This window comes from Pseudonaja textilis, chromosome 1 (genome assembly GCF_049901715.1).
Source record: "Pseudonaja textilis isolate UNSWEBS1 chromosome 1, rPseTex1.2, whole genome shotgun sequence".
Classification (NCBI taxonomy): Eukaryota; Metazoa; Chordata; class Lepidosauria; order Squamata; family Elapidae; genus Pseudonaja; species Pseudonaja textilis.
The window spans coordinates 231,670,115-231,696,638 of NC_141990.1; the positions used below are offsets into that span (position 1 = coordinate 231,670,115).

Consider the following 26,524-nt stretch of genomic DNA (forward strand, 5'->3'; position numbering starts at 1 on the left):
GATGCCTGAGGTCCACCAGTTTTCACAACGGCAGGCTTACAAAATAAGCATTTTTTTACCATCATTTAACAAGGAGCTTTTGTCCCCTTTTGCACTTTTTCAGTATTTGCTCAATTTATTGGAATAACCTGGCTTCAAATGGGAGCAAGAAATATTTAGTTCACAGACCTGTCAGGTGCATAGATGTCGGCCATTGTATATGCTTCACAACATTTTGTGGAACACAAAAAGTACATTCTGCGGTCCACAAACTATTGTTAAGAACTCCAGATGACAGAACAGAGATTACAGTAATTTATGCTAAAAATTATCAATCAGATTCATTCTTTTGCCAAGAGTCTGTATGGTATTTTGAAGCTTGTCATACAGCTTTACATACAATATTTTTTATAAGTATGAGCCAGAATTCTATTTCCAGTTGAGATCAACAAAAAGAGGTTGAAAAAATGGAACATACAAGGTCCAGCTGCTCTCTCAGAATTTTAAAAATTGTCCAGATATATCCTAAATAATGGCTAAACACACTTTTGTTAGATACTCACGTAAAATCTATTTTCTAGGACTGAATAGTGAGGCACACACAGCATTGACTATATAGTTTGTGCTTGTGATAAACAAAGCCACTTCCTGAAATGTTGCTTTTTGTGCTTTCCAACTACACAGATACTTAGAAATTATGTAGAGGATCTTGGGACTTTGTCAGCAGATCAATTAAAAAAAAAAAGGAGAACCAATGGGATCAAATTTGATGTAGGCAAATAAGCCAGCAAAAGAAAGATGGAGTTTGAAAATGGGCGTGATCAAAACCAGACCTGACAAGAAAAACCTTGCAGAATACAGGTAGTCCTCGACTTATAACAGTTCATTTAGTGACCATTCAAAGTTGCAATGATGCTGAAAAAAGCGACTTATGACCATTTTGCACATTTACGACTGTTGTAGCACCATGATGGTCACATGATCAAAATTCAGAAGCTTGGCAACTGGCTCATATTTATGACATATCCCAGTGTCACATGATCCGCTTTTGTGACCTTCTGAGAAGCAAAGTCAATGGGGAAGCCAGATTCACTTAATAACTCTTATTAATACCTGCGGTGATTCACTTAACAACTTTGGCAAGAAAGGTCATAAAATGGGGCAAAACTCACTTAACAAATGTTTCATTTGTGCTCAATTGGGCTCAATTGTGGTCGTAACTCGAGGACTACCTGTAAATCCTCCCATGCATCCCTAAGGGAGAGGCTGCTGGGCAGCTGCTCAGAATGCTGCCAGTCTCTCCATTCTTAGTCCCTCCCTCATCATGTGATCCAGGGCGGAATTATTAAATTCCAGCTCTTCCTAACTTGTTTTTACAATGGATATCCCTTTAAAAACAATCAAGCAACAGCTAATCATGGTTTGGGTGAAGAGGATTTTTTTTAAGGCACTTAGGCTACCATGAAAGTTAGACAGAGCAGCAAGAAAGATAAGTGGGGATATTTATCCTTTCAATAGTGATCAGCCATCACACTTTTTGTGAGAGTGAAGCTGGGCGAACCTGTGGGTACAAACCTGTTGAACAGTCTTTCCAAAACACAACCACCTGGAAAAAAAAAATTCTATGGAAATGTCCCAAAACAAGCCAGCAGAAGTGTGCTACTGCCTATTAATTACTGACATTCGATTTCATCTCTAGACAGAAAAACAATTCTAACATTGTGAAGACAGAGAAAAACCTATAAACTGAGCTGATCAGAAATAAAAACAGTCCTTGGAAATATCTACATAGCTTCTTATTTCTCAGTAAAACTGTAACTCAGTTACATCCTTGCATCCAAAAACAGAACTATTCTCTAGGCAAGCCAGGCGTGCAAAACTGAATATATTGTCTGTCCATCTGTCTGTCTCTCTTTCTCACACACAAAATTAGCAACAACTTAGTATTTAAACAACAGAGTTGGGGGAGGACCAAAATTTGTCATGGTGTTTTGTCATGGTGCTCATTGTTTTGAGATGAGGGATTTTTTTGTTTGCTTTAATTATTTTTGTACCATACAGTATGTTGTCTGGGTGACTTGCAGCTCTTTATATTTATATTATTCAAACATTTTCTATCCTCTACTTTGTGGAAATTCTACCAAATTCCAGCTAGTTTTCGAGTAAGAGGACAAAAATTTCAATTATTGAGAGAAATTTGCATCAAATACAAGTTTGCTAATGAAATGTCTTCTCTACTTTTGGAGGATATAGACAAACCTCCAAGTGGCCTCAACAACTCTGCAAAAGAATGCAAATGACCAGCTGTCTGCAAGGAATATAAATCCTTCCATTCCCCACCATTCAATCAGAGCTGAAGAAGCTTCTTGGATGAGAAGCGAAACATCTTCAAAGAAAACCCCCCAAAATCCAATTGCCTCTTGAAAAAGCACCTTTGGGATCCATCTCTCATTTTTTCCCCCCTACCCCTTACCCCCAATGATCAACAACCGCCAATACATGTAAAGTTGGAAGTTATCTTTTTATGAATAAAGCAAAAGAATTAACTGCATATTTTTCATTGAAAACTGAGTTTGGAAAATGATGCCAATTTGAGTAGGGACAGGATTGAGACAAAAATGCTGTTGATGAACTTGTTTAACAAATAATACAAGTAGCAGGATTAGAAGAGATGACAACAGAGATAAAAATTAAAAACAGTCAGGCACTGCCATGTTGTGCTGAAACTAAAGAAGACATGGAAGAGAATATTATGAAATTACAAACAGGAAGTAAGCAATCAGGGTTACTATTAAACATTAAGATCATAAAGGTAATGCCAATCTGCATATTTGGACAACTTATAGTTTATGGGAAGATGAGATAGGGGGAGATAGTTTTGTCTTATGTTCAAGAATGTATAAAGATATATTGTGTGTTGGAGAAGTAAAAAAGAAATCAACTGTAAGGAGAACATAATGACAAATTTAAACCAGTTCATGAAGGATAAGCACATTCTAATGCCATTAAACTGCAGAACAGCAGTGTTTTTTTTCCAAAGATATGTTAATCTGTTAAAGCTGAGAACTGAAAGTAAAGAAAATAGACACCTTCAAATTATAGATTTGGAGACTATTACTGAGAGAACCCTAGACAGCAAGGGGAACCAATAAATCTGTTCTAAAGAAAATAAAGACTGTTCCCTTGAGACAATGATCAGAAGCAGAAACTTGAGCACTGGGCATGTGATTCAAATATATGGTGAATTATTATTAAAAAAAACCTGTTCTTGGCAAGGCTGAAAGAAGCAGAAGAAAGGGGAGCCAACATAGATAAACAGGATTAAGGAGATCACTGGAATATCTGGGGAAGTTCTATGGATTATCACTGGGACAGATGGTGGGCATTTGGCCATATTTGGTCTAAAACTATGACATTTAACTCACATTTCTTATAGCAAAACTAAATGACATGTCTTCTGACATGGATTTAAATCTTGGCTTTTCCCCCTTTTAAAAAGTTTTGATATGTTTTATTAAAAAAACAATTATGCAAAATCCTAAAGACAGAAAATTGGCACAAGTGAATGTCCTTTCTGGCTATGGATAATTGCTGTAGTCTATTACATGCAGAGGCTACAAGATTATACGATTTTCCTCCAGTTCTTTTTAAAAAGCACAATGCATCTCACCATTACTCCCCTTTTAAAGCGTCTCGTATGAAATAGCCTAGAAACTTATTCATGATATAAGCAACATCAGAAGAGGTGCATGAAAAAGAATACCAACACTATTTTTTTCTAAAATCCAAGGCCAGAGAAGAAGCAAGTAAATTACATAGTGCATAGACAATTGTAAGATTATTTGAGTCATGGAATACTGTTCAGGGCCACGAGGAAGGACATGGCAATGCTATAAAGATGGCAAGGAGCAGAAGACAAAAAAATGCTTTGCAGTCCACTCAGACACCAATACTTGGACAGGTAGAGGAGGCAAAGACACACACACACCCCAAATATGAATCAGGCTATAACTTTGAGTTGTCTTAATAGGCTATGACAGGAAGCAGATGGAACTGAAAATCCATATTTAAAAATGAAAAGTAAGCTCCTTTTTCTTCCATTAAAGGAAAGATACTTTCTTAAGTCTCTTCCCTTTAATGATGAAGCATCATTCACATATTTAACAGCCATTTAAGTTTTCAGATGGACTTCAAGTAAGTCTTAATTTTATATTCAAATCACATTCACTGGCCAAAAGATTTGCAACAACCAATGACCAAAGAATGATTGAAACATGAGTTTTTAAAAATGGTAAATGCATATTCCATTCTACATTTTGTTCAAACTCTCAGTAGTTCAAGCAGCTGACTTCCTTCTAAGGTTACAGTGACATGATACAAAGCTATACAATATTAATTCCCATATGGCAGGTTTCATCAGAAAAATGGGAATTTAAATTTTAATCTCCCCAAACTGATCCCATGTTTCTAGAAAACTGCAACCTTATTATATACTTTAAAAATATCACTAGGATTTACTTTCTTTCCATGTCATAATAATATATTGTAAGCAACTGCACAGTCACTTAACAGGATTCTTAATAGCTTAATTAGCTATTTTTTGTATTTATACAACAATTAGAGCTGTAATATACATATCAAATATTACAATCCATTTCATAGCAGCAAATGGCTTAATGAGTACCTGCAGAATGCATTGTCTTAGAAAGTTTTGAAGAAGTAAAAGTCTCAAGGAATCTTATAGCACCTTAATCATTAGCAGCCTTTGTAAATCAAATACAAATAGCAACTGGATTTTTTTCCCCTCCTCAACAGGGTGAATTTCATAGTAAATATTGATTGGAATTCCAAAGATTTCAATAAATTACATTGGGAAAATAATATTCAAATTAACCTTCCCATTAGCAGCAATGTCATCAAAATGTTAAGTTGCATCTTGAAGTGTATCAACTGGAAATTTTTCCAGGCACTATTTCATACAAAGGCACTGGTGCATAAACAAAGATACTACAATCATGATAAATATCTGCAAAGTTCAATGATTGTCATATCCAAGATCTCACAGGATAACTCCAGTATCTTTCTTGCATGAACTGTTGCATTCAACTACTCTAAATCTTGTAAGACTTTCAATAGCAAAGTCTTCCAAAAGTTAGTAATGTTGTTTAATAATGTTAAGGTTCCACAGATGCTATTGCAAGCTCTGTCCTAATGGAAAAATAAGGGAACAAGAGACATCATATATTTGTATTAATATCACACCAGTGTCTAGAGCAGAAATTCAAATCTGGGCAGCCCCCTCCTTAGCAAGATCTTATATATGGTTCTGGAACCAGTTAAATTTCAGTAGTGTAGCAGCAAGGAGTATAAACACACATTTAATGGCCAACTTTAATTAATTTATACTATTTTTGTGCCGCCTTTTTGTCTATGCAGTTTGCATCAGATTAAGCGAGTTGGTTTTAAATTCCTCATTTTGTTATTGCCTCTTTTAGCCTTGTTAGCTTGGTTCAAATCAGCAGTGAGATTGTTTAAATTACCTCCTTCCTTGATCTAGATGTTACCACTATCACTGTCTTTTCATTGTGCTATTAATATGGATCCCAGAAATATTGATATCCTCTGGGTGTATCTAAGTGTGATATTCCTTTTTCTGATTCACTTTTTTCCTAAGTATCTAAGCCTGAATGCCAGGTACCTTCCAATGCATGTAGACACCCAGATTCAAAGAAATCATAATTGAGAAATGATTGATAAAATTCACTTAATGGAGGAACAAAGGGGGAGATGGCACAGAGCACAGAATTTGATCAGGGGAAATTTGCATTCCTAATTAACATTACATCTGATTTTATAGCAGAAATTTTGATTTGGGGAGGGGGAAGTATCAGGTCTACCTCAGAATCTAATTTATAAATTTATTATAGCTCCAGAAGATCTGATGGTAGGAGGAATCAATGAACTGTACTGATTTTACAATAACAGATGGATTTAATAGCAAAACATTCAGAAAGTCTTTCAAATCAACTCAGAAACAAATGTATTCCATTATTTATTAATTTTGAAACAGAGAAAGTGAGCTGGAAGTCTTTGCCCACTCTATAGGCTCTTTGGCTCAAAGCTCAAAGCAGGAATCACCCTCCATCTTATCGGTTTATCCAGTGCTTACAGTATATCCTACCCTGTGGATGCAGGTTGCTCGGGACCAATACTCTCTCTTCTTGACTTCAGAACCATAAGCACTTGCAAAGAAGGATATGAAAGTATTAGAATATTTTCCCATCTAACATGGTGGGAAGACAAAGCTGCACATGAGAAAGATCCTACTCGGCTATAATGGCTGTAATACAGTATATCTACCTCTAAAAATTATACTGTTAAGACATGAAGTCTAAACTCTGACTTTCACATATAAGACTTTTGGCAGAATGTTACATATAAGAGTTACTACATATTTGTGAGAGAAATAAAAGCTAGAATTGTTTCCTAATTTTAAAAAATAATGTTAAAGCAAGACCTGAGTTTTAAGAAAAGGCATTCAGTAAATGTATCTTTTCATAATGTATATTTGAAGCACGAGAGAGTTTTAGCTTTAAATTCAGAAATAATTCCGGTTAAATATTTGTAGGATTGTATTATAAATGTTGTGGCCTGGTTTGGGGTAATTTCTGTCAAAAAAAATAATAATTTGGTTAATGGTTAAGAATATGCTCTACAGATGAGTCTACTGAAAATAACTTTTCAGAAATGAATCACAGACTCTATGAAAAATAGCTCTTTATAAACTAATATCCTTAACCAAGAATTAAAGTACAGAAACTATACATATGTAAGAGATATTTTATTCTGTTGCTGTTACTCGATAAGTTCACTGATTTCTGTGAATCAGAATCATGCCTCATTGGATGAATCTGCTAATGATATATTTTCCCAAGTTCTACAATTATATTGTAATCATTAATTACAAACATTGTAATTTTCACAGAATCTAATTGCTTTAAAATTTTCAGAGGACAAAGGGCATATGAGAAGAAAACATGACACAAATGGATTTTGATTGTATTTATCCATTTGCTTTGTTTACAAGATGGTTTTATCTGTATTTAAATGTTGCTTAATAATATTTTGTGGCAAAAATAGATGGGAAGAGTAGAATCAAGTTTTATTATATTGTTATCTTCAGCTGTCCTAATGCAAAAGATTTCAGTAGGAACTCACAGAGTAAATAATGTATGTTTGCTTTAGATTACATAATAATTAACAGGAGAGTCCATCTCTTTAGTCTTATTTTAAAATATTTTGAAGTACTAACAAAATGAATTCCCTTAAATGAGTATCTGGGTGGTAACAATCATGAAATAGGTTTTATTCAAAAGGACACAAAAGTCACCCTGTGATGCCCTTTCCCAGTTAATGTCACCCACTATATTCCCCTGTAGAACCAGGTTTAAGCTGAGATTTGTTAAGATATTAATAATGGCAGTTAATGTTAGATTTGCATTCAGAGAAGAGATCTGAAGTGTAACAAAAGGAGACATTTTTCTGGACACCCCGCCCCAGTCAGCTTTTTAAATTATTATGTTTAATCCAGAATACCCCTTTTAAGTAAATAGCATTATATTTTTAGAACTTGAGAAAGGATCACCAAATAGCCTATGTTTGCTATTATCATGTTTAATCATGGTACTATTATTTAGTCAACCAGAGTCCCTTCTGAGCTCTTGTGTACAAGACCTAGAAGAGTTAATTCATATTTAGTAAATGAAATGTAGTACTGAAAATTTCTTGCTTCTCTGTTAGCATGCAGTGGCTAAGACGTGTTACTTGTTAACCCACTTGTGCCCTGTGAGTACAGACAAAAATGCTGTCAGAGACAATTTAAAAAATGACAACAACTAACCAGCACATGATTAAACCTAGGACTGAGCTTTATATGATATTACACTGGTGGGGAACAATATAAAGTGCGATATCATGCATTAGATAACAAGTTTATGTAGACCAGTATATATGCATTTTCTGTTGTACATGTTGTCTTCCATAATATGTCCAAAGTAAAAGCAAAAAAAGTTCAAAATCACATCCACATTCTATTAAAAACGAGCACCATTAACTTCTATTCCACCTCAGTTTAATAAACATCAGTTCTCAAATTCCCTCCCTAATGATCATCACCATCCAAACTCTAGGTGGATATTGCCAGAGTCAGGGCCTGCACAGTGTTCTTCTAGGGCAGTCCCCAACCAACCCTACTGTACCAAGGGGCCATTTTTAGATCTCATCTCCAGCACATCATCTTCCAAACATGCAATTAAGAAAGCTTTTATTTGCCAACAAGTTCTTGTGCTTTCATGCAAAGTCTGAAATACAGATTGATAAAGAAAAGCAATGGAAAGCTCACTGTATAAAAATAAGGAACAGTTCACCTATGGACATCATCTTACTTTCATTGCAAACTTTAGCCAGTGTGGGTCTTTGCACGCTAAATAGCACATAGGACCACATATTTAAAAATAATACAAGCAATTCATTGTCAGTTCAATCTTTTTGCTTTATCAAGCTTATCCTAAATACAACTGTGTTACATGGAATGTGCAAAAGTCACCACAGGCCACAAGAAGCTGGTCAAAGCTCTTGGACCTTAAGTAGAAAAACTCAAATCTGTTAAAACAAGATGAAAAACTTCTACAACTTAAAATATGCTTGAAGTCACATTGTAAAGGTTTCTTTTTAAAGTGAGCACTTGTGAGTAAACCTTTGGAAACCTAAGTAACTCTGTCAATACCGCAGTAATTCATAATTTCCCTACAAGAAAAGAACCCAGCTAACTCTGGCCCCATGGAGCCACAAGGCCCTCTGACAAGCATTCAGACAAACATTAATTACACTGCAATTAGACTGTCTCTGCAGCTTAAGCATGCCTTTCAAATATTAGTGTTAATTGTTACATTGCTAGATAATAGGAAGGCCTGTGAAACAGTGACACCTTATTTTACTACATCTGGTCATGGTAAAGTTTTCCTTGCCCCCAAATAGTGCTTTTTCTCCTTTTCCAGCAGTACTGCTGACCCACAACTCAGCAGGAAATCTGCCTGATAAAGCATGCAGATGCAATCTAGTGGCAATTTTTTTAATCTGGCCCTAGTTGAGGTATAAATAATTTTCTTTATCCAAGCTTTTACCCGAGCAAAGGTTTACTTGGAATTAAAATAGAATCTCAGACTATTAATCTTGTAGACACTATTGTAGAGGACATTAAACATTTGATTCTTTTTTTAAAAAAATGACAATCATATTTTTAAAGTTTAAATTTAACCAAATGGTTAATTAAAACGGATCTAAACTTTATGTATTGAAGTGCATCAACTAATCCTAATTTTGTACTTCCTAAAAACCCAAAATTTTGCTTAATTTCTGTTTTAAAAATATCAAAATATATTGTTGCAATGAATTAAAATATGTGCCATTATATTTCTTGATTTAACAATGAAACCTGAAGGCGTTCTTTTTGGGTTTTTTTTTAAAGTGATGTCTGATTAGCTGGGTGAAAGAAATATTGCAAAAGAAGTTTTAAACCATGATTAAATGCTTATAAAAGGACTTAAAGAAAAAAATGTGTGTCATGAAACAAATTATTAAATATAGCTTCTATTCTAAACCAGTCTTACTGCCCCACAGTTATTTTGACCATTTGCAACCCTAAAACTAATTTTCCAAAATAGACATGTTTTTACATTGAATTTGAAAGAGCAAGTAGAAAAATTAATGACACATTTTAAAAAAATCCTTATTACTCATAAGAGACGTGAACATAGTTAACATTCTGATTTGGAATCCGAAACATTTCTGAATAGAGAAGACAACTATCTATAAAAATGCTTTCTACAGAATGGCATGAAGATACTAGCAATTAAAGCAATCTACAGAGACACGAAGTCCAAAATGTAAGCAAAAACATGCCAAAAATTAGATCTTCTGTCCCCTAAGACTAAAAGTGTTGTAATTTTTAAAGAGAAATATTTTGTTTTTTAAAAAATTGTCCCCTAATGTTGGATATTCAAAACGGATATTCAAAGAAAAGCAGCTGACTGAACTAACCAAAGCCAAGAACAAAAAAAGAAATATACAGCCAATATCAGAATGGCTTTTTCCACTGAAACAGCAAATGTAAGGGAAAAACAACAAAAACAGCTTGAAATGAGAGCATATATGCATGGATGACTTTATGAAAGTAATAAACATGCAAACTTCCCCTTTACAATAAAAGCTGCATCTGAAAAATGTAATTTGTTGTTCAGGGGAAAAATGATAACCTGCTGGTATAAAATAGGTTAAACTTCTTTGATTTTGGTGTGTCTAAAGAAACATACAAGGTTTTCCTCTGCCATGCTCTGTTCCACCAGTTCTTTTGTAGCATTGACCAACCATAAGAGAGTTGCCTTTGGTCTTACTATGATCCCAAACAAAAATAAGGGAGCAATAAACACATTCTATACACAAGTTAAAAGACACAGACATGTGAAACCTAGGATGGGGTGAAAAGTAGCATGGAAAGCAGCATCTCAGGTTGAAAGAGGAGTATTTATGTTACTGGAGTTTTATCCAGCACATTTTTTTTTAAAAAAACATTAACTCAAATATTTTGGTTTCCCCCAACTTGTCATAGCTCACAGATAATTCATGACCCTGGACATTTCCAATAGATGAGGTTTCAGAGGGCAAATGCACAGTTATCCCGAGTACATTTTCCCCACATGGATCTATTACAAAGGTGATCCTTTCATAAAATGAAAACATTAAGATGCAGCTTTCCCTTTGCCCTCTCTTCATATTCAAAAGTTTATTAAGTCCAGCTAATTTGGAGAAGGGATGTTTAGGAGACCCATCTAAAAACAAATACTTTGATCTCAGTAATTGCCTGGGTCAAGTAACCTCCCTTTTATTGGGTACCAATTGATTCTTTTCCCCAGAGATTTAACCCCAAGAATAGAGACATGGAAACACATCCTGTTCTTTTGCTCCTTCTTGAGTTGTTGGCAGTTCCAGAAAAGGGCAGGGGGGGCTCATCTTCCATTAGACAAGAGGAACAGCAAGCCAGTCAGACAGTCTGTGTTAAATAGTGTCTTTAAAATTGATAATTAAAAAACAGACATGACTATTTAGATATCCCTCCTCGGAGCCATGTTGTTATGAGGAAAATAACTTTTAGAGACAACATTCATTCCCACTACTACTGCATGGAACCCTTTCTGCCGTTGCTCTGACATCACAATGACAAAAATAACTATGATGAATTCCAATTGGAGGAGAAGAAAGGTGAGAGGTTAATCCTGATGCCGTGGAAACATGTCGAGGATGAATTCAGCAATGCCAATGAAATAGACAACTTGTGCAATACCAAAGAGTGGGGCAATGACCAAGGCTCTGCAATATGCTCCCTTAAAAAAGGCTAAGGGACCTTCATTACGCCAGATTTTCCTAGAAAAAGACAAGGAGAAAAGAGATGAAATCACCACTGGCTTCAAATATCATGTTAAACCATGATTGGTTTTAATAATGGTTTGTTGAATACATTGCATTAATCCATAAATTATAGCTCACAAACCACACTGTCTGGAGTTGGCAAACATGCCAAGCCAGTATCAAATCAACCACTTCACATGTCAGGTTTACACACCTCCCCTGGGAGGGGGTCCAGAAGAGGAAGTGCCTCTCTTGAACATGAGTCCATCTATGTTTCATGGCACCAGCCATGAAATGGGATGGGGGTTTGGGATAACAGTTTCAATCCAGGAGGTCTTGAAACCTTTCAGAACCTCTGCTCTGGAGATAATCAGATATAAACCCCTTCAAGATGGGCTTTAGAGAGCCCTTGGGTTTGTTGCTGTTGTACTGGAATTCATACTTGTAGCAAGAATTCTGCCTGAATTCTATTGATGAGTTAGCTATTCAATCTCTCTGGCTGCTAGTTCTTGGGGTTTAACTTCTTGTGTGTGACACAGAGTATGGGGTGGTTAAGGATCATCATGGTAACTATAGACCTGACCCAAGTCATTGAGGTCTTAACAGACAACAAGGATAACATATTAAATCTGATCTTGTCTTGGACCAGCTGTAATGTGGAGGACATCACCATAGGGTTGTTGTTGTTGTTTTGCCATAGTTGGATCACTCTATGATTGCTTATTGAAGCAGTAGCAAGTTTTATGCCAACCACTCTCAAGATCCCATCCTTCCATTGCTAATCCTCTGTTAACTACTCATTAACAACATCCTTCAGACAGAGATAATTTACCTGGCACAGTCTATTATCCCTGAATATGTGTCCTCATTGACTCCTCTCTGCAAGGACTGAAGTCTTGTCTTGATTACTGCAGAAATATATAGTAGTAGAGTTTGTTATAATCAGTGCCTTAATTTGTATCAAGTTATTTTTTGCAAGTTTTTCAATTGTTACAGATACTTCTATTCAATCTATCAAAGCTGTACTGGAAAAGATCTTATCAATTCTAACTCCAAGAACATATCAATATTTAATCTTGATTTAGAACATTCTTCTTAGAACTAATCATACATTATTTGACAATGAGGAATTTGGATAACAGGCTGTGTGAATGACTTTGGGAGACAGAAGGAAGCGTTGAGCCTAGATATCCTCATGTAAATGTATCTCAGCCAGCAAAAGGAAAAGAGGACTGGGGACCATTTCAGAAGGTACCCTCCCTACTTCCCTGTAAAGTAAAAATAAAGAAGGGGTAAGAGCTTTCAGACCCTAACTCTCAGAGTTTTTCAATGGAAAGAACTGTTTGTGAACCACAATAAAATACATGGAAATATCCCATTGCCGAAGAAAATGAAACTAAGGTTAGGATTAGGTCTACTTGGAGTAATGGCTGAAAAGTATTAATAGGGAATATTCTTAGCATTTTTCCAAGAAAAGAGCTGGTGACAACTTTTTGTTCAGAGTTATTTGTGGACTATAGTAAAATACAAGGGAAAATCCCATTGCCAATCAAAATGAATCTAGGTTAGGGTTAGAATTAGGTTCAGGACAAGGGTTTGGTCTGCTGAGAGACATGGCCAACAATTAATGTTAGGCATACATTCTTAGAGGTTTTCTAAGCAAAGTGATGTTGGTAGCTTTTCATTTGGAGTAATGCCCAAAAAGTAATGATAGGGATAGATTCTGAGAGGTTTTCTAAAGAAACAACATTGACAGATTTTCTTTCTGACTTGATTCTGAACCACAGTAAAATACATGGGAAAGCTCCACTGCCAATGAAACTAGGGTTAGGGTTAGGTCTATTTGGATTCATGGCAAAAAATAATAATGCTAGGGATAGTTTCTTAGAACTTTTCCAAGGAAAGTTGATAGCTTTTTGTTAGGGTTTGTGGACTACAGTAAATTACATAGGAAAATCCCATTGCCAAGAAAAATTAATCTAGGATTAGGGTTAGGTCTCATGGCAAAAAATAATTAAGGGCTGGATTCTTAGGTGTTTTCTAAAGAAAGCGATGTTGATAGCTTTTCTTTTGGAGTAGTTTGTGGACCACAGTAAAAAATACATGAGAAAATCCCACTGCCAATGAATCTCAGGTTAGAGTTAGGTCTATTGGAAGTCATGGTCGAAAAGTATTGTTAGGGAAATTACATATTCTTAGCAGTTTTCTAAGAAAAGTAACAGTTTCAGCTTTTTGTTGAAAATTGTTTGTGGACCATAGTAAAATACATGGGAATATCAATTGCCAATAAAAATGAATCTACAGTTACGGTTAGAGTTAGGGTTATGTCTACTTGGAATCATGCCCAAAAACTAATGTAGGCATAGATTCTTAGCAAGATCAGAGACTGTGAAACCTTTTTATTCGGTGTTGCTTGTGGATTATAGTAAAATACACTCAAAAATCTCTTTGCTAATCAAAATGAAAATAGGGTTAGGGTTCAGATTAGGTCTACTTGGAATCATGGCTGTATAGTATTCTTAAGGATATATTCTTAGACATTTTCTAAGGGAAAAGACGGTGATAGCTTTTCCTTTAGAATAGTTTGTGATTGCCAGAAAAATATATGGGAAAATTGAATTTCCAATAAAAATGAATCTAGGGTTAGGGTTACATCTAAACCAATAGTGTTAGTATTCATGGCTGGTACATCTTTTCTGGGTTACATCAAAAGACTAACCATTTGTAATCTAAATTTTGTGAAGTAAACTGTATCCGAATGGAAGATTCATGAGAAGTATACACTTTAACACATGTAAGCCAACTCCTTAAGAAATCTCTGATGCTTCAGAGGAAGTCATGTAGAGCTTTCAGATGGCCTGGAGTTAACCCTTTGTTACACATGGATTGCCTTAGCTGGTTCTTAGTTTTTCTCGGGAACAGCAGCAGAGAATAAATTATCCCAATAATCTTGTCCTCATTAGCAAATGAACATCAGAATTCTGCTGTGCTAATATACCAGGCAGAATTAACAGAGCAGAATTCTGATGTTCATCTGCCAATAAGGACAAGTTTTTTCTTCCAAATTTGCCTTTGATGTGTGGGAATTAATTTTAATTTAAAATATTCCAAACACTTAGGGCTTATTTTAATTATAGTTTTTAAATGTCTGTTTTACTGTTTTGGTTTTATTTTGGTTGTTTCCCGCAGCATCCATAGTCAGCATTGTTGATGGCTCTTCCTGTCCCCACACCCCAATAAATGCTATAAAAGTACTTACCATCACAAGGATTGACAGCTACGGCTGCTGTGCTGCCTGCCGCACATCCAGACAGGAAGGAGACATAGAAAGGAGCCTTGACTTCAGGGCTCTTCTGCCCCAGTTTGTTCAGATTGGCAAACAGTGGAAAATAAACAATGGAAAATGGGACATCCCTACAAGAGGAGAGGCACACAATGAGTGGGATTTCTGAAAAGCTGTTTCTTTCTGTCCTATAATAGCACTAGTTGGCCACACACATGTTCATTATAACTATCTGATGTGTGCACTGAGAAAGTAGTTTGTTTCTCACTTTATACTTGCATTTAGCTCCCTAAAGCTACTCAAAAGAGCACCCCTGGCAAGTTTTTGGTCTTCCAGACTGAATGAACACTCAAGAGAAGGTCATGGTGCTCATTTAGATTCACCTCTTTCCAGCCAAGCCTCTTCTCTCCTAGAATATATTACTGCTTCCAATTTACATGCAAAGAAAAAAAATCTTCTGAGACTAACCAAATCAGCAGCAAGCAATAGTGATTCTTAACATAATTTTAGAAATACCTCAGAAATAATAAATACAACATTTCTGATAGACACACATGATTTCTTTTGAACAGGGTTAGAGCCAAGTGGCTGTGCTGAAAGGCAGGAATTAGGATCTTTTACTTAAACACACATGCCACTGAAATGGTTGTGTGTGGATCTGGAAAAAAATGCCAACCTGAGCAATGTGGCTCCAAGTCCTTTATACAGCCCTGCAATGCCTTTGCTCCGAAGCAAATCTCTTGTGATTTGCATTGCCGTCATTCGCGTCTCTACCACTGACTCTGCAGCTCCAGTGCCAGTGGATGATGGGCTGAGCTGGGCTTGTCCTATCATAGACTTCTTCTGAGCAGCTGCAGAGGAACAAAAACAGCAAAACCAGTTAGATTCTTCCATTTTAGTCTCAGGATGCAGCACAAGTGGAAACCACAACAGATGGTTAAGCTGTTAAAAAGGTATTCTTCTCTGACCTCAGAATAAACAGAGAACAAGACACAAGAATTTAACTTGTCGCAAAGGTGCTTTTTCAAGAGGCAACTCGGCTTCCTAGTTAACGAGAAAGTCCAGTTGCCTCTTGAAAAAATACCTTTGGGACAACCATGACCTGGTTGACCGAGAATCTCTGTAGACATACGAATTTTACTTATTCTTATTCAAAGACTACTTTGGTACATATGCTAGGGGTATGCTCATTTGTAATTTATTATTGGTTATTTTTTTGCTACAGTATATCAAGCTTGGACTGATGTGAAAGAAGAGTATCTATTCCTGAGAATTTATACGTTGGTTTAATAAAAGTGTCAACACTCAGCCTTTGAATTAGCTAGATAATATTATTGTATAGTTAATCCTTGACTTATAACCACAGTTGTGACCAGAATTTCTTATCAAAATTAGATCCAATTTTATGGCAATCATGCGGTCGTTAAAAAAATCCAGCTTTCCCAATAGTTTTTTTTTTTTTGCTGAAAATAAGCAAAAAAACCCAACACCCCAGAAATCATGACCGTGATTAAGGATGCTGCATCTGATCATGTTGCCAAATACATGAATTAAAATCAAGTGACCACAGGGTTGGTGTGACAGTCATAACTGCAACTATATCTCATAAGGCACTTTTTCAAGGATGTCATAACTTTGAATCATTGTTAAACAAATGGCTGTAAGTTGAGGACTACCTGTGTATAAGGTCTAGGTTTAATTCATTATTTAAAAATTGGACCATGCTGTTGAAATTAAAGAAAGTTATATAATTTCAGTAGCCTGATACATTGTTTTCTTTGTTATTCAACTCTCCCCCCCACAATAGTAAGAATTAGATACAAAGTAGGTGTAGGTTTTTGTTTTTAGTGTTCTTCACATTTCTTGTTTAATTTTTTTCTTTTTCCTTTTCAGGCAGTTACTTTTGTTTTCCTTTCCTTAGGTAGTTTAGAATTGCTTCTCCCCCTTTTTTCACTACATATGGTAGTCCTCTGTACAGTTTATAATTCATATTTAGCTCTTTGTGTTTATTTTACATAATAACATACAATAGACCTCCATTCATTAATAATATACGTAGTTATAATCATTACACAATATTGTAAACTAGCAACTACCCTGTTTCTCCAACAATACGGCCTCCCCCAATAGGAAATCCCAGCATGTTTTATAGGCATGAAATGAAATTAAGCCCCTCCCCCAAATTAAGGCCTATATTCAAACATGCAAAATGGTGGGGGATGGTGGGGGGGGGGCTTGCTGTTAGGAAGTACTTTTGTTGCATACCCGGATATCGTGCCACCTGCGTTGACCCTGATATGAACTGCCCCACCAACACCGAGGTCAACATCCAAGCTGTTGCCGCCCACCCGCCCGAAGATGCAAGGGGGGGAATTAAGTCACCCCCGAAAAGACAACCTAGCCATTTTTTCAGGGCTCAAAAAAAATAATAATAAGACCCAGCCCTATTATATGAGAAACAAAGTAGTTTATTAGTTAGTTTAATTACTTATTTAGTTTAGCAACTAAGGTTTTTTTTTAATAAAATAAATGTCAATGTTTTTGAAATGTATTAAAATCATATTTAAAAATAATAAATAAGACTTCTGGGAAAGAAACAGCAAACTGAAAATGACACCACAAAAAGTGGAGCTAACAACCACAGTGAAATGAAACACTGGACATCTATTTGATAATTCCTCTCAGGACAAGGAGAGGACTTGAGATTGCCCACAAGTGCTCCAGAGTCCAGACAATTGCTCCTCACAGGAGACTGCAAGATAGCGGTTTCTTGCAGATTTAGAACTCTGGGAGGTGAGGAAATTGACGTCTTGCACAAACTATAGTCAGTGCCTTTAAAAGGGTTGACATAATTCCTTTTCTTATCATTTCTGAAATTTGTTTCTCAACTGCTTCAGGAAAAACAGATGATTTTTAGAAAGCTTTTTATTGACAAGCTTTATGATCTTGCTAGACCAGAAAATTAATCTTAATCTTGTAAAAGTGTTACTTTTCCCTCTCTGAATTTCTACTGTTATCAGCAGAGGACACAAAATGGGGACAGCCATTTTAATTTATGTTTAAATTCTACACCCTCTGCTTTTCCCCATTAACTATTCTTTGTAATCCTTCTGTTTTTTGCCATAGAGCGGGCTACATAAAGTCTTACCAAAGCTAGTGTATATAGAGTTAAAATAGCTTCTGAGCAAGCAAGATACTTATGTCAACCTTTGTGCCACAGTGACAATTTTCTGCAAAAAATGATAATCATAATAAAAAGAATCTGCATTAGCTTATTTGAACTGAAAAATGCAAAGACAGGAAAAAAGAAGCAAATAAAAGTATAAATATAATGTAGTGCTCATTCACAGCAGTCTAGCTTGACATAATGTTTATACTATAGACGGAGGCTTTAGGAAATAAATGAACAGTATGGCTGACTCAGCTCCAATAATAGCAATCATTCTTCATTCAATTCTATGTCCCACATTAACATCACTCCAGAAGGAGGCGGAAGTGGCTCCTACAAGCACTATGGTCTATTGGTTTGGGGACCCACATCCCAACAGTTGGAAGGTATCCATTTAAAGATGAGGTGAACCATTCCTGAATCAGTAAAATTAACATTTAATATAGTAGTTAAGTAAAGTGTGTCCCACCATTTCAGAGCACACATAGTCATCCTTTTCCTACTCTACATACAGATTGAGTATTGGGTTTTGTTTTGAAGTAGACCAGTCCACCAAAAAAAAAAAGTGTGCATGTATGAAGTAATAGAATAATGGCACATAAAACTTGCCTAAGGGAAAACTAATATACCTCTAAGACTTCAGAAGGCAACTCTACAAGTGGGGAAAAGAGAAAAAATATGAATAAAAGCATCAAGAGTGACTAATTCTCTTCCTTGCGTTAGTTTTCCAGTTTAATAATTTATCACCAGAAGAAAGCTATTATTTTCCTGTCTTTTCTCCACTATTTAAATATTTAAAAGATCCTGTTTCATTAAAAATGGGTTCTATACATGAGGTAGATCACCCATGTCTGGACAAAAAAGAGAAAAGACTTCTCCATAAACAAAGGGGAGGAACTGATATTATCACAGCTCTAAATTGTCAGACTCCAAATTTGTTCCTAAACTTTATTACTGAATTCAGCTATTAAAAAGGGGCCATTTAAGAAACCTTTTGACTCTTAATATAAGCATCCATTTCTTATATTTATTGCTATTTATTAGCTGTTTCTATCTTTATGTTAATGATTTTAATCTTTTGGGGATCATTTATGTAGACATGTAATTGTACCATGGATGTTACTTGCTAGGTCTGGAAGACACTGTTGCTAAGCACAGATTAAGTCTCTTAGTGATGCTTAAACATTTGGGTTAAAGTGGGAAGAAGGGGTGGTTTTTTTTGGAATTTCCTACTTGACCACCAGATGGAACTAGAGGCTAGCAGTTGAATGGCAATTGAGGCTGGAAGGAAAGGTTATTACATATAGACACAATGCTTTAGTATGTTGCTTTTAGATTGCTACTAATTTTGTTAAAGGAAAAACCCTTATTGACTTCAGCAGGAGAGCAAAAAGCAAGATGCTGACTTTGTTTAAATCATTGCTAGATTAAGTGTCTCTCTTCAGGGGGGAGGAATGTGCCGATTGCTCTGGAGACGGCTCTGGCAGGAGGATTTTTATGGCCCTGTTACTTGGATACCAGATTGTAAACAGGCTGGAGAGGGCCTCTTTTTATTGCTTTTCCTCCCTTCCAGATGAGCAGAGGAAGATCAGCTTTCGTTTTACCTATAAGCACACAGGCATGATTTCTCAGACTCTCTCACTGCATTTGTAGAAGGTTTCAAGACAGAGGTTTGATTTTCCTTTGAGAGCTGGGGAATCTCTGACTCTCCTTGTTATGCAAATGGAGTCTCTGAGATAGCAGGAAGACAAATTGAGCAGGGTTTTTTTTTCCCTGTAATTCAAACTGGTTTTGCAACTCTGTGGCTCAGAAAGAACTCTCTTTGTCTCTAGCATGTGGGGGAATTCCAGCCCCTCCCACCATCCAAACAGCGTGTAAAGGGTTCAGTTACACACACAGAGAGACAATGAGAATTCAGGTTTAGATTAGCATTGCATATTCACTCCTGGCTTCAATATTATTTTGCTTTATCACAAATCCAAATTAACTGTCTTTATACTGATGGGCTTCAGGACTTCAAATTAATCATCTTTTTACTGTTCTGTATTCTGTACAGTGGTAGATTTTGTCTTATGTACAGATGCAGATAGATAAACTCAACAAAACATACATACAAAGTCTTTATTATTGGTTCATCAGATATCCTCATAACTAACAGCGAAGAAGGCAGAGCCTCCTCGCCGACGGACGGTAGATCGCAACTCTCTGCGGCTATCATCCATGCTCTTTCGTCGGAGAGCCCCAGTCATTTTGATTAGGGGCTGAAACTGCCTTGGAGGGGCAACAGAGTAAGAGGAAGCAGCAAGCCTGATTGTGGGGAGCCATATCTCTCCCCCTGGGCTTTTTTTCCTCCTGAAGACGACTGCAGCGGTGGTCCAAAATGGCCACCCCGAAGGGGACGACTCAGCTGGACTAAGATTTGTGCAGGAGGGAAGAAAGAGGTGGATAACATCTGAACCGGGACAACTGGGCAATTTAACTAAACAAAAGTACCCCGGGATTAAGGAAAAGTGAGCGGCGAAATTACAAAGGGACAGAGAAAAAAAAAGAAAATATTTTTGACAGCTAAATGGGGCTTCGAACTGGGAAAGGAAGAAGCTGGAGTTAAAGATTTAATAAAATCGGACTAAAATATTTTGGGAATAAACAAGTATACAACTAAAGCTGGACTTAAGATTGTCAAAGAATAATAATAACAAAGTTTACAAATTGGAGACTGGACTGTGCTGGAATATTGAGGTTCAAAAAACCTTAAATAAAAAAATAGGGAAAAAAGGTGAAGACTTTGTATAATGGAGAGTGTCACCTTTTGATAAAAATTTGGCTCAAATAAAAGGGAAAGCACTCTGTTTTTGAATGAACTGGTGTGGATATAACATTACAGAAATATTGAAACAAAGTAAGAATTTTAGAAAGTGAAAGCAGAACCAGAATAAAGGAAAAAGCAAGGAAAGACTGTTTGTGGGACTGATTGATGTTTTTGGTATAAACCCTGGACTGGAATAACTGAGAACTTTAAAAAACTGAAAGAAGAAAGAAGGAAAGTAAAAGTAGTTTCTTTTTGTGGACTTTAACGATCATAAAATATAAGAATGATGATATATCTTTGGGAATTAAAAATGGAACTTAAAAATATGAGAGAATTACTACAGGAAAGAGGCGAATCACTTTGTTCTGTGCTAGAAAAAATGGAAATGGCAATTGAAGAACAAGAAGAAAGATTTTCAGAGGAGGAGGAATCGACTCAAGGAGAAGACATTTTAAATAGACAATTAACACAAAGAACGTTACAAAAAAGTGGGGAAAAAAGGAAGGTTAAAAAGTTGAGATTTAAGAAGGCAATTAAAAGAGGGAATACCTGTGAAGTTAGGAAAGGCAGGAAGACTCAGCAGAAAAGGGGAAAGGAAGATATTAAGAAAGAGAGGGATATAAACTGGAATGAGAAAAGATATGGGGAGAAAAGGGGGAGAAGAAGCAACAAGAAACAGGCATGTGAAAGAAGAAATACAGAAATAGTAAAATGTTGAAAGAAATTGTTTCTTTACAATTAAAGAAGGAATATCTGTGAAGTCAGGAAAGGCAGAAAGACTCAGCAGAAAAGGGAAAGGAAGATATTAAGAAAGAGAGGATATAAACTGGAATGAGAAAGATATGGGAAAAGAGGGGAGGAGAAGCAGTAAGAAACAGGCATGAAAGAAAGAAATGGAGAACTAGTAAAATGCTGAAAAGAAATTGTTTTTCAGAGATAATGGTTGATGAATTAAAAAGGGGATTCTGCAGGGTGACAAGGGGTAATAAGAATATTTCTGCAATTAAAATATTTAGAAAATAGGGTAATATAGATACTGATAACTCTTATTAAAGGGGGGGAAATATGCTGTGGAATCCAATTGAAAAGATGTAATGATTAATGCTTTATTGGGAATTAAGATGAGGGAATAAAGGTATATTCTAATCATTAAGGTGTCAAACTCAAAATATTAAAAGGGGGGAAACCTATACTTGTTCTTTTTTCTTTTTGTGTGTGTGTGTTAAAATTTGTATTAATTTAGAATTCATAAAAAAAAGTGTAATGGAAAGGGAATATGACAGACTAAAGAACCAGCTAAATTAATAAGTTAAATATAGACTATTAAAAGCAAGGAGAGACTTTTGTAACTTCATTATTACTATTATTAGGCAAATATATATTGTTTATTTTTATTTTTAAAATAAATATTAAAGGATTATATTTGAAATAATTGAAATGAAATAAAAAGATGTTTAGTTTGAGATTAATGAAAGAATTTAGAATTAAACTTTATTATTATTATTAGGCAAACACATATTGTTTATCTTTATTTTCAAAAATAAATATTAAAGGATTATATTTGAAATAATTGAAATGAAACAAAAAGATGTCTCGAATGAGATTAATGAAAGAGGCTAGAATTAATGTGTTTGTTTCTCTCCTTACAGAAAATTTGGAATGGAAAAGGCAATAATAGAATTAAGTATGCATATATCAATGTATAATTGCTGTCATATTTGTATGTAAAGGTGATGACCAGGAAATATGTTGTCCACTAAAAAGAGATTTTTGTTTTTAATGTGAAAAACTGAATAAAGTTTGTTTTAAAAAAAAAGATATCCTCATAACTCACATTTGTGACAAAGTTCTTCTTTAATGACCAATCCTTTGTATATCTATCTTGTAGGTAAAAAGATGGTTATCTTCTATCCCTTTTCTCCCATCTTGTAGCGGTAGAAGTAGAACAGTTACCACGGGTCCGTGAGGAAACCTCCCCCAACCCATCGAGGGTCAATTTAGTGACCAATAAGGATTACAGATGTGGTCACATGATATGGACTACATTTCCCAGGATACCTTAACTACATTTACCATGATGCATTACCTTAAGGGACAGCTCACAATTGCTAACTAACTATCCAATTCCCATACACTGGCTGGACAGCACAATGGATGTTTTAATAACATTGTGATTGTAACCTGTTGAGACTTTTTTAACTGCAATGAGTGAAAAAAGAGTAACAATAATTCAATATTCCCAATCTGGCATCCTGTCATTGTTTTATGGAGGTGTTCCTGTTATCTCTGTGACTCCTGACCATTTTCAGGACATAATAGAAGTGTTAGTCTAAATCTGTGCCTAAGATGGATGGTTTGGGAAAGCTGCATCTTTCTCTTTGTAAAATCTTACATTAGGATAGCTTGCCTCAACTCCCTCTACCCATGAAGCAGCTCACTGTTAGCTTTCTCCAATTATTAGGAATCATTGGATGCACTATAAGGAAAAGAGAGAAAGAGAGATAAGGTACCAATTCGGCCTGCATCTTGCAGCTGGATTTTGAGCATCTCCATGGGAGTAGTGACAATCACCTGGCAGGTCCCTGCCCCACAACCGGCCAGCATCTCTTTAGGCAGCGTCAACTTGCCCCTGGAAAAAAGACAGGGAAAAAAGAAACAAGCACAAAGAAAATCAGCTAGACAATCCAGCCACCTAGCATAATCTGATTTCAAGCAGCAACAGCAACAACAAATTTTGTCCTTTCAGTCAAATGCCCAGTTTTTACTGCTAAGGAATCAAATGACAACCTGTATGGAATGAGAGTCATAAATAAACCTGTCCAGTTTTGGTTTTCTTGATCATGAATGCAATGGCATATAAAATCTGAAGACTACTAGCTCAATACCACAGCACTGCAGCACAATTTTGAAATACCTTTTTTTAAAGAAACAAAGACAGAACTCGGAAAAATGAAATATATACTGTCCTTGCTTTATTCAAAGACAATTTCTATGTTCCTTATTTTAAAACAAAAACTACAGCCAGATTTATCCAAATGCACCTTTTGGCAAAACACTGGACACACAAACAAATACACTACAAACATTGAAGGCAAGGAAAAAATTCCGGGGGAATTGGTTATGTTAATCTGAAAAGCTAGATGTCTCTCTAAGAGGTTGACAAGAATCCTGTTTTGGAAATAAAGCCACTGCAGTGCTAGGCAGTAAATCTCTCTCTTACAGTATTTTGGCTTTGCAGAAGTGTAATGCAAATCATAATACCACATACAGCTGTCATCACCTGATGACACTGCAAAATCAAAATGTAATAGGAGACTGTAGCCACAGGAGTATTATTACCATCAGAGCAAAGGAGGATAACAGGAAAGGAATTTAGTCTTCTTAGTCAGGCAACACTTTGAGAAAGAAGTAACTTTCAAAGAGGACACTATAAGGGGGATGAAGGAGAAAAGCAACTGCATCATGGGTTGTCCCTTTAGCCCTGAGGCATATTGGCTTTGGGCTTTAGCCCTTTCCATCATACTACAATCTGCTGTTGTAGAAGTTCGTAATCTCAAAGGCCTCATAGATAACTCCAAAAGTGCTGATAAAATTTGCCACCATATTGCATGGTTTTCATGGGAGAAAAGAAAAATTATTAAATACATGAGGATTAAATGAATGAAATATTTAACTATTTGTTTTCTACTACTGGCTGCAAACAAATAGAAAGTTTCACATACTTCTGATAATTTAGCATAATATAAGTGATCAAATCTGAAACTCTTAGCCTGTAACACTAGGCAAAAGCAGAGCAGTTCACCGTGTTGGGAACAGAACAGGCTGAAATCCCATTACATTCCAGTCATCAAGAGGTTATCTTCAATTAAAAGAATTAAAAGAATGCTACCTGATTAAAAAACAAAGCCCTCCCATGCTCATGCCTCCTAGTAGAACCCAGAGATTTTCTGTTTTCTTCTTTTCAATACAATATTTAACTCCATGATCTGAAGCATTTTACTATGTGTATATGGTGTTTTTTTAAGGGACTTTTGACTAGGCATTCATGACCAATGACCAACCTAATCAGAAAGAATGATCTGAAACAATGCTTTTACATTTTAATAAGTACTCATTCTTTTGCATTTTTAATATATCTGTTACATATATCTGTTACTGTACATGATGGGGGGGGGGAATGAGAGGAGACCATTAAATCACTTTAGTTACACTGAATAAAAAGGATCAGGCAAACATAGTTTAAGTAAACCTAGCATAAATCACACAGAGATCTAGAGTGGAACCCTCTTTCTAAATGCACAGGCTGGCCTATTTCTGGCACTATGGTTAATTTGTCACTTCTCGGAGAATTCAGAGCAGCCAAAGATCTTGGCCACCAGCCAAGAGCTAGAGCTGGAAATGAGGTGGTACATTGCCCAGTTATGTCTTCAAAGCCAACACCACATAGCTGAAGCTTAGCATCTGTGATTCATCAAAACCTTCCCTCTGTGGGAAGCCTGGAGTAGTATAACATTCACCCCCTTACCTAGAGGGACTGCCACTGCTTCAAGTTTCCTCTCCGGCTCAAAAAAATAGCTTCAGGCAACCACATGCAGCCAGTTCCTCAGTCTGCATGATTGCTGCTTAGGTGCGGAGTTCTCTCATCTGAGGAGATTATAGTTGTAAGGCCACAGCAGAGATGATCAAATAACTAAATATAGATTTCTCGTTTGAGATTATAGGAAGGAATTTTCACTGTACCCAAGTCACATTGGTACAAAAACAAAACAAAGTTGGCAACATCCTTTTTAAACTATTAAAGCAATCAATTCCATCCTTGAATAGAATCCGTCAGGGAATCAATTCTCTAAGAGACTAGTTTTCTGTATTAGTTTTTCCTCACAAAATGACTCTTAACTCCCTCATAGGTTTAGATTTTCCTTTGAATATCGATTGAAAATGATTTTTGCCTGCTCAAAAACTGAGAAGTGGGCACTAGCTACTTTAAATATACTTTTACTCCTTTTATGATGAGCTACGCTATTTTAAAAATGAAGTTAGTTTATCACTTGCCTCCCAAACTTTTCCCCACATTTTTCACTGAAACATGACTGAAATAATCTTAAGTTTCTGGATCAGGATGGGCAGAAATTAGGTCACAGCCTGCTTGTGATATCTATTTTTGGTAAAATGCTGAGCTTCTCCTGATTAGTGGAAGGCTAGTTTGGAAAAACTCTCCAGATGTTGGAAAAGCAATTCCCAGCATTACTAATTAGCTAGGGCTAGGCCAAAGTCATTCTGGAAGCTGCAGTTTGATGGATGCTGCTTTGAAAAATACTGTTCTAAAGAATGCCGGATAAGTAAAAATTATCAAATTTTTTACAGTATAATCATTAATTTTATCATCTCAATCATCATTTACAATCCACTTTTCCACTACAGGTACTCAAAAATGCATCATTCATTAATCAAAAATCCCTTAAATAAGCCTTTACAATATAATAGTCTTGAGTTAGTAAGTAAACGGAAGACCAATGGTAGACCCTTAAAAAAGATCATACCATATTTAGAGGGAAAAAAAACACCACCCGTGAACATAATTACAGCTGCACTTAAAACAAACAAATCAAACATTCAGTATTAATTGGATCAATTGAATTGAAACAATTTCCCAAGAATAATATAAAGTTAGAAAAAAAAATTATCTCTCAGTAAAACTAGTATATTCTAGGCCAGGGCTGTCAAACTCCTGGCCTATGAGCTGGATGCGTCACACCCTGGCCATGCCCACACCTGGTTTAACAAAGTGGGGGGAAGTCCTGATACGTCACGTGACGCCACC

At 35.9% G+C, this 26,524-nt stretch overlaps 1 protein-coding gene across 11 annotated transcripts in view; it reads right to left on the bottom strand.

Moving 5' to 3' along the window:
- Positions 1 to 8,512: 8,512 nt before the first annotated feature.
- SLC25A22 (solute carrier family 25 member 22) overlaps positions 8,513 to 26,524 on the bottom strand; it is a 65,941-nt gene continuing 47,929 nt past the window's right edge. For all 11 annotated transcript variants that reach the window (XM_026706618.2, XM_087920966.1, XM_087920970.1 and 8 more), the window contains 5 exons: positions 23,214 to 23,332; positions 15,402 to 15,576; positions 14,702 to 14,856; positions 12,275 to 12,350; positions 8,513 to 11,457 (listed from right to left, as the gene is read on the bottom strand). In XM_026706618.2, coding sequence (XP_026562403.1) covers positions 11,304 to 11,457; positions 12,275 to 12,350; positions 14,702 to 14,856; positions 15,402 to 15,576; positions 23,214 to 23,332 — 679 coding nt within the window. In that variant the 3' untranslated portion in view covers positions 8,513 to 11,303. The remainder of the gene's footprint in view (positions 11,458 to 12,274; positions 12,351 to 14,701; positions 14,857 to 15,401; positions 15,577 to 23,213; positions 23,333 to 26,524) is intronic.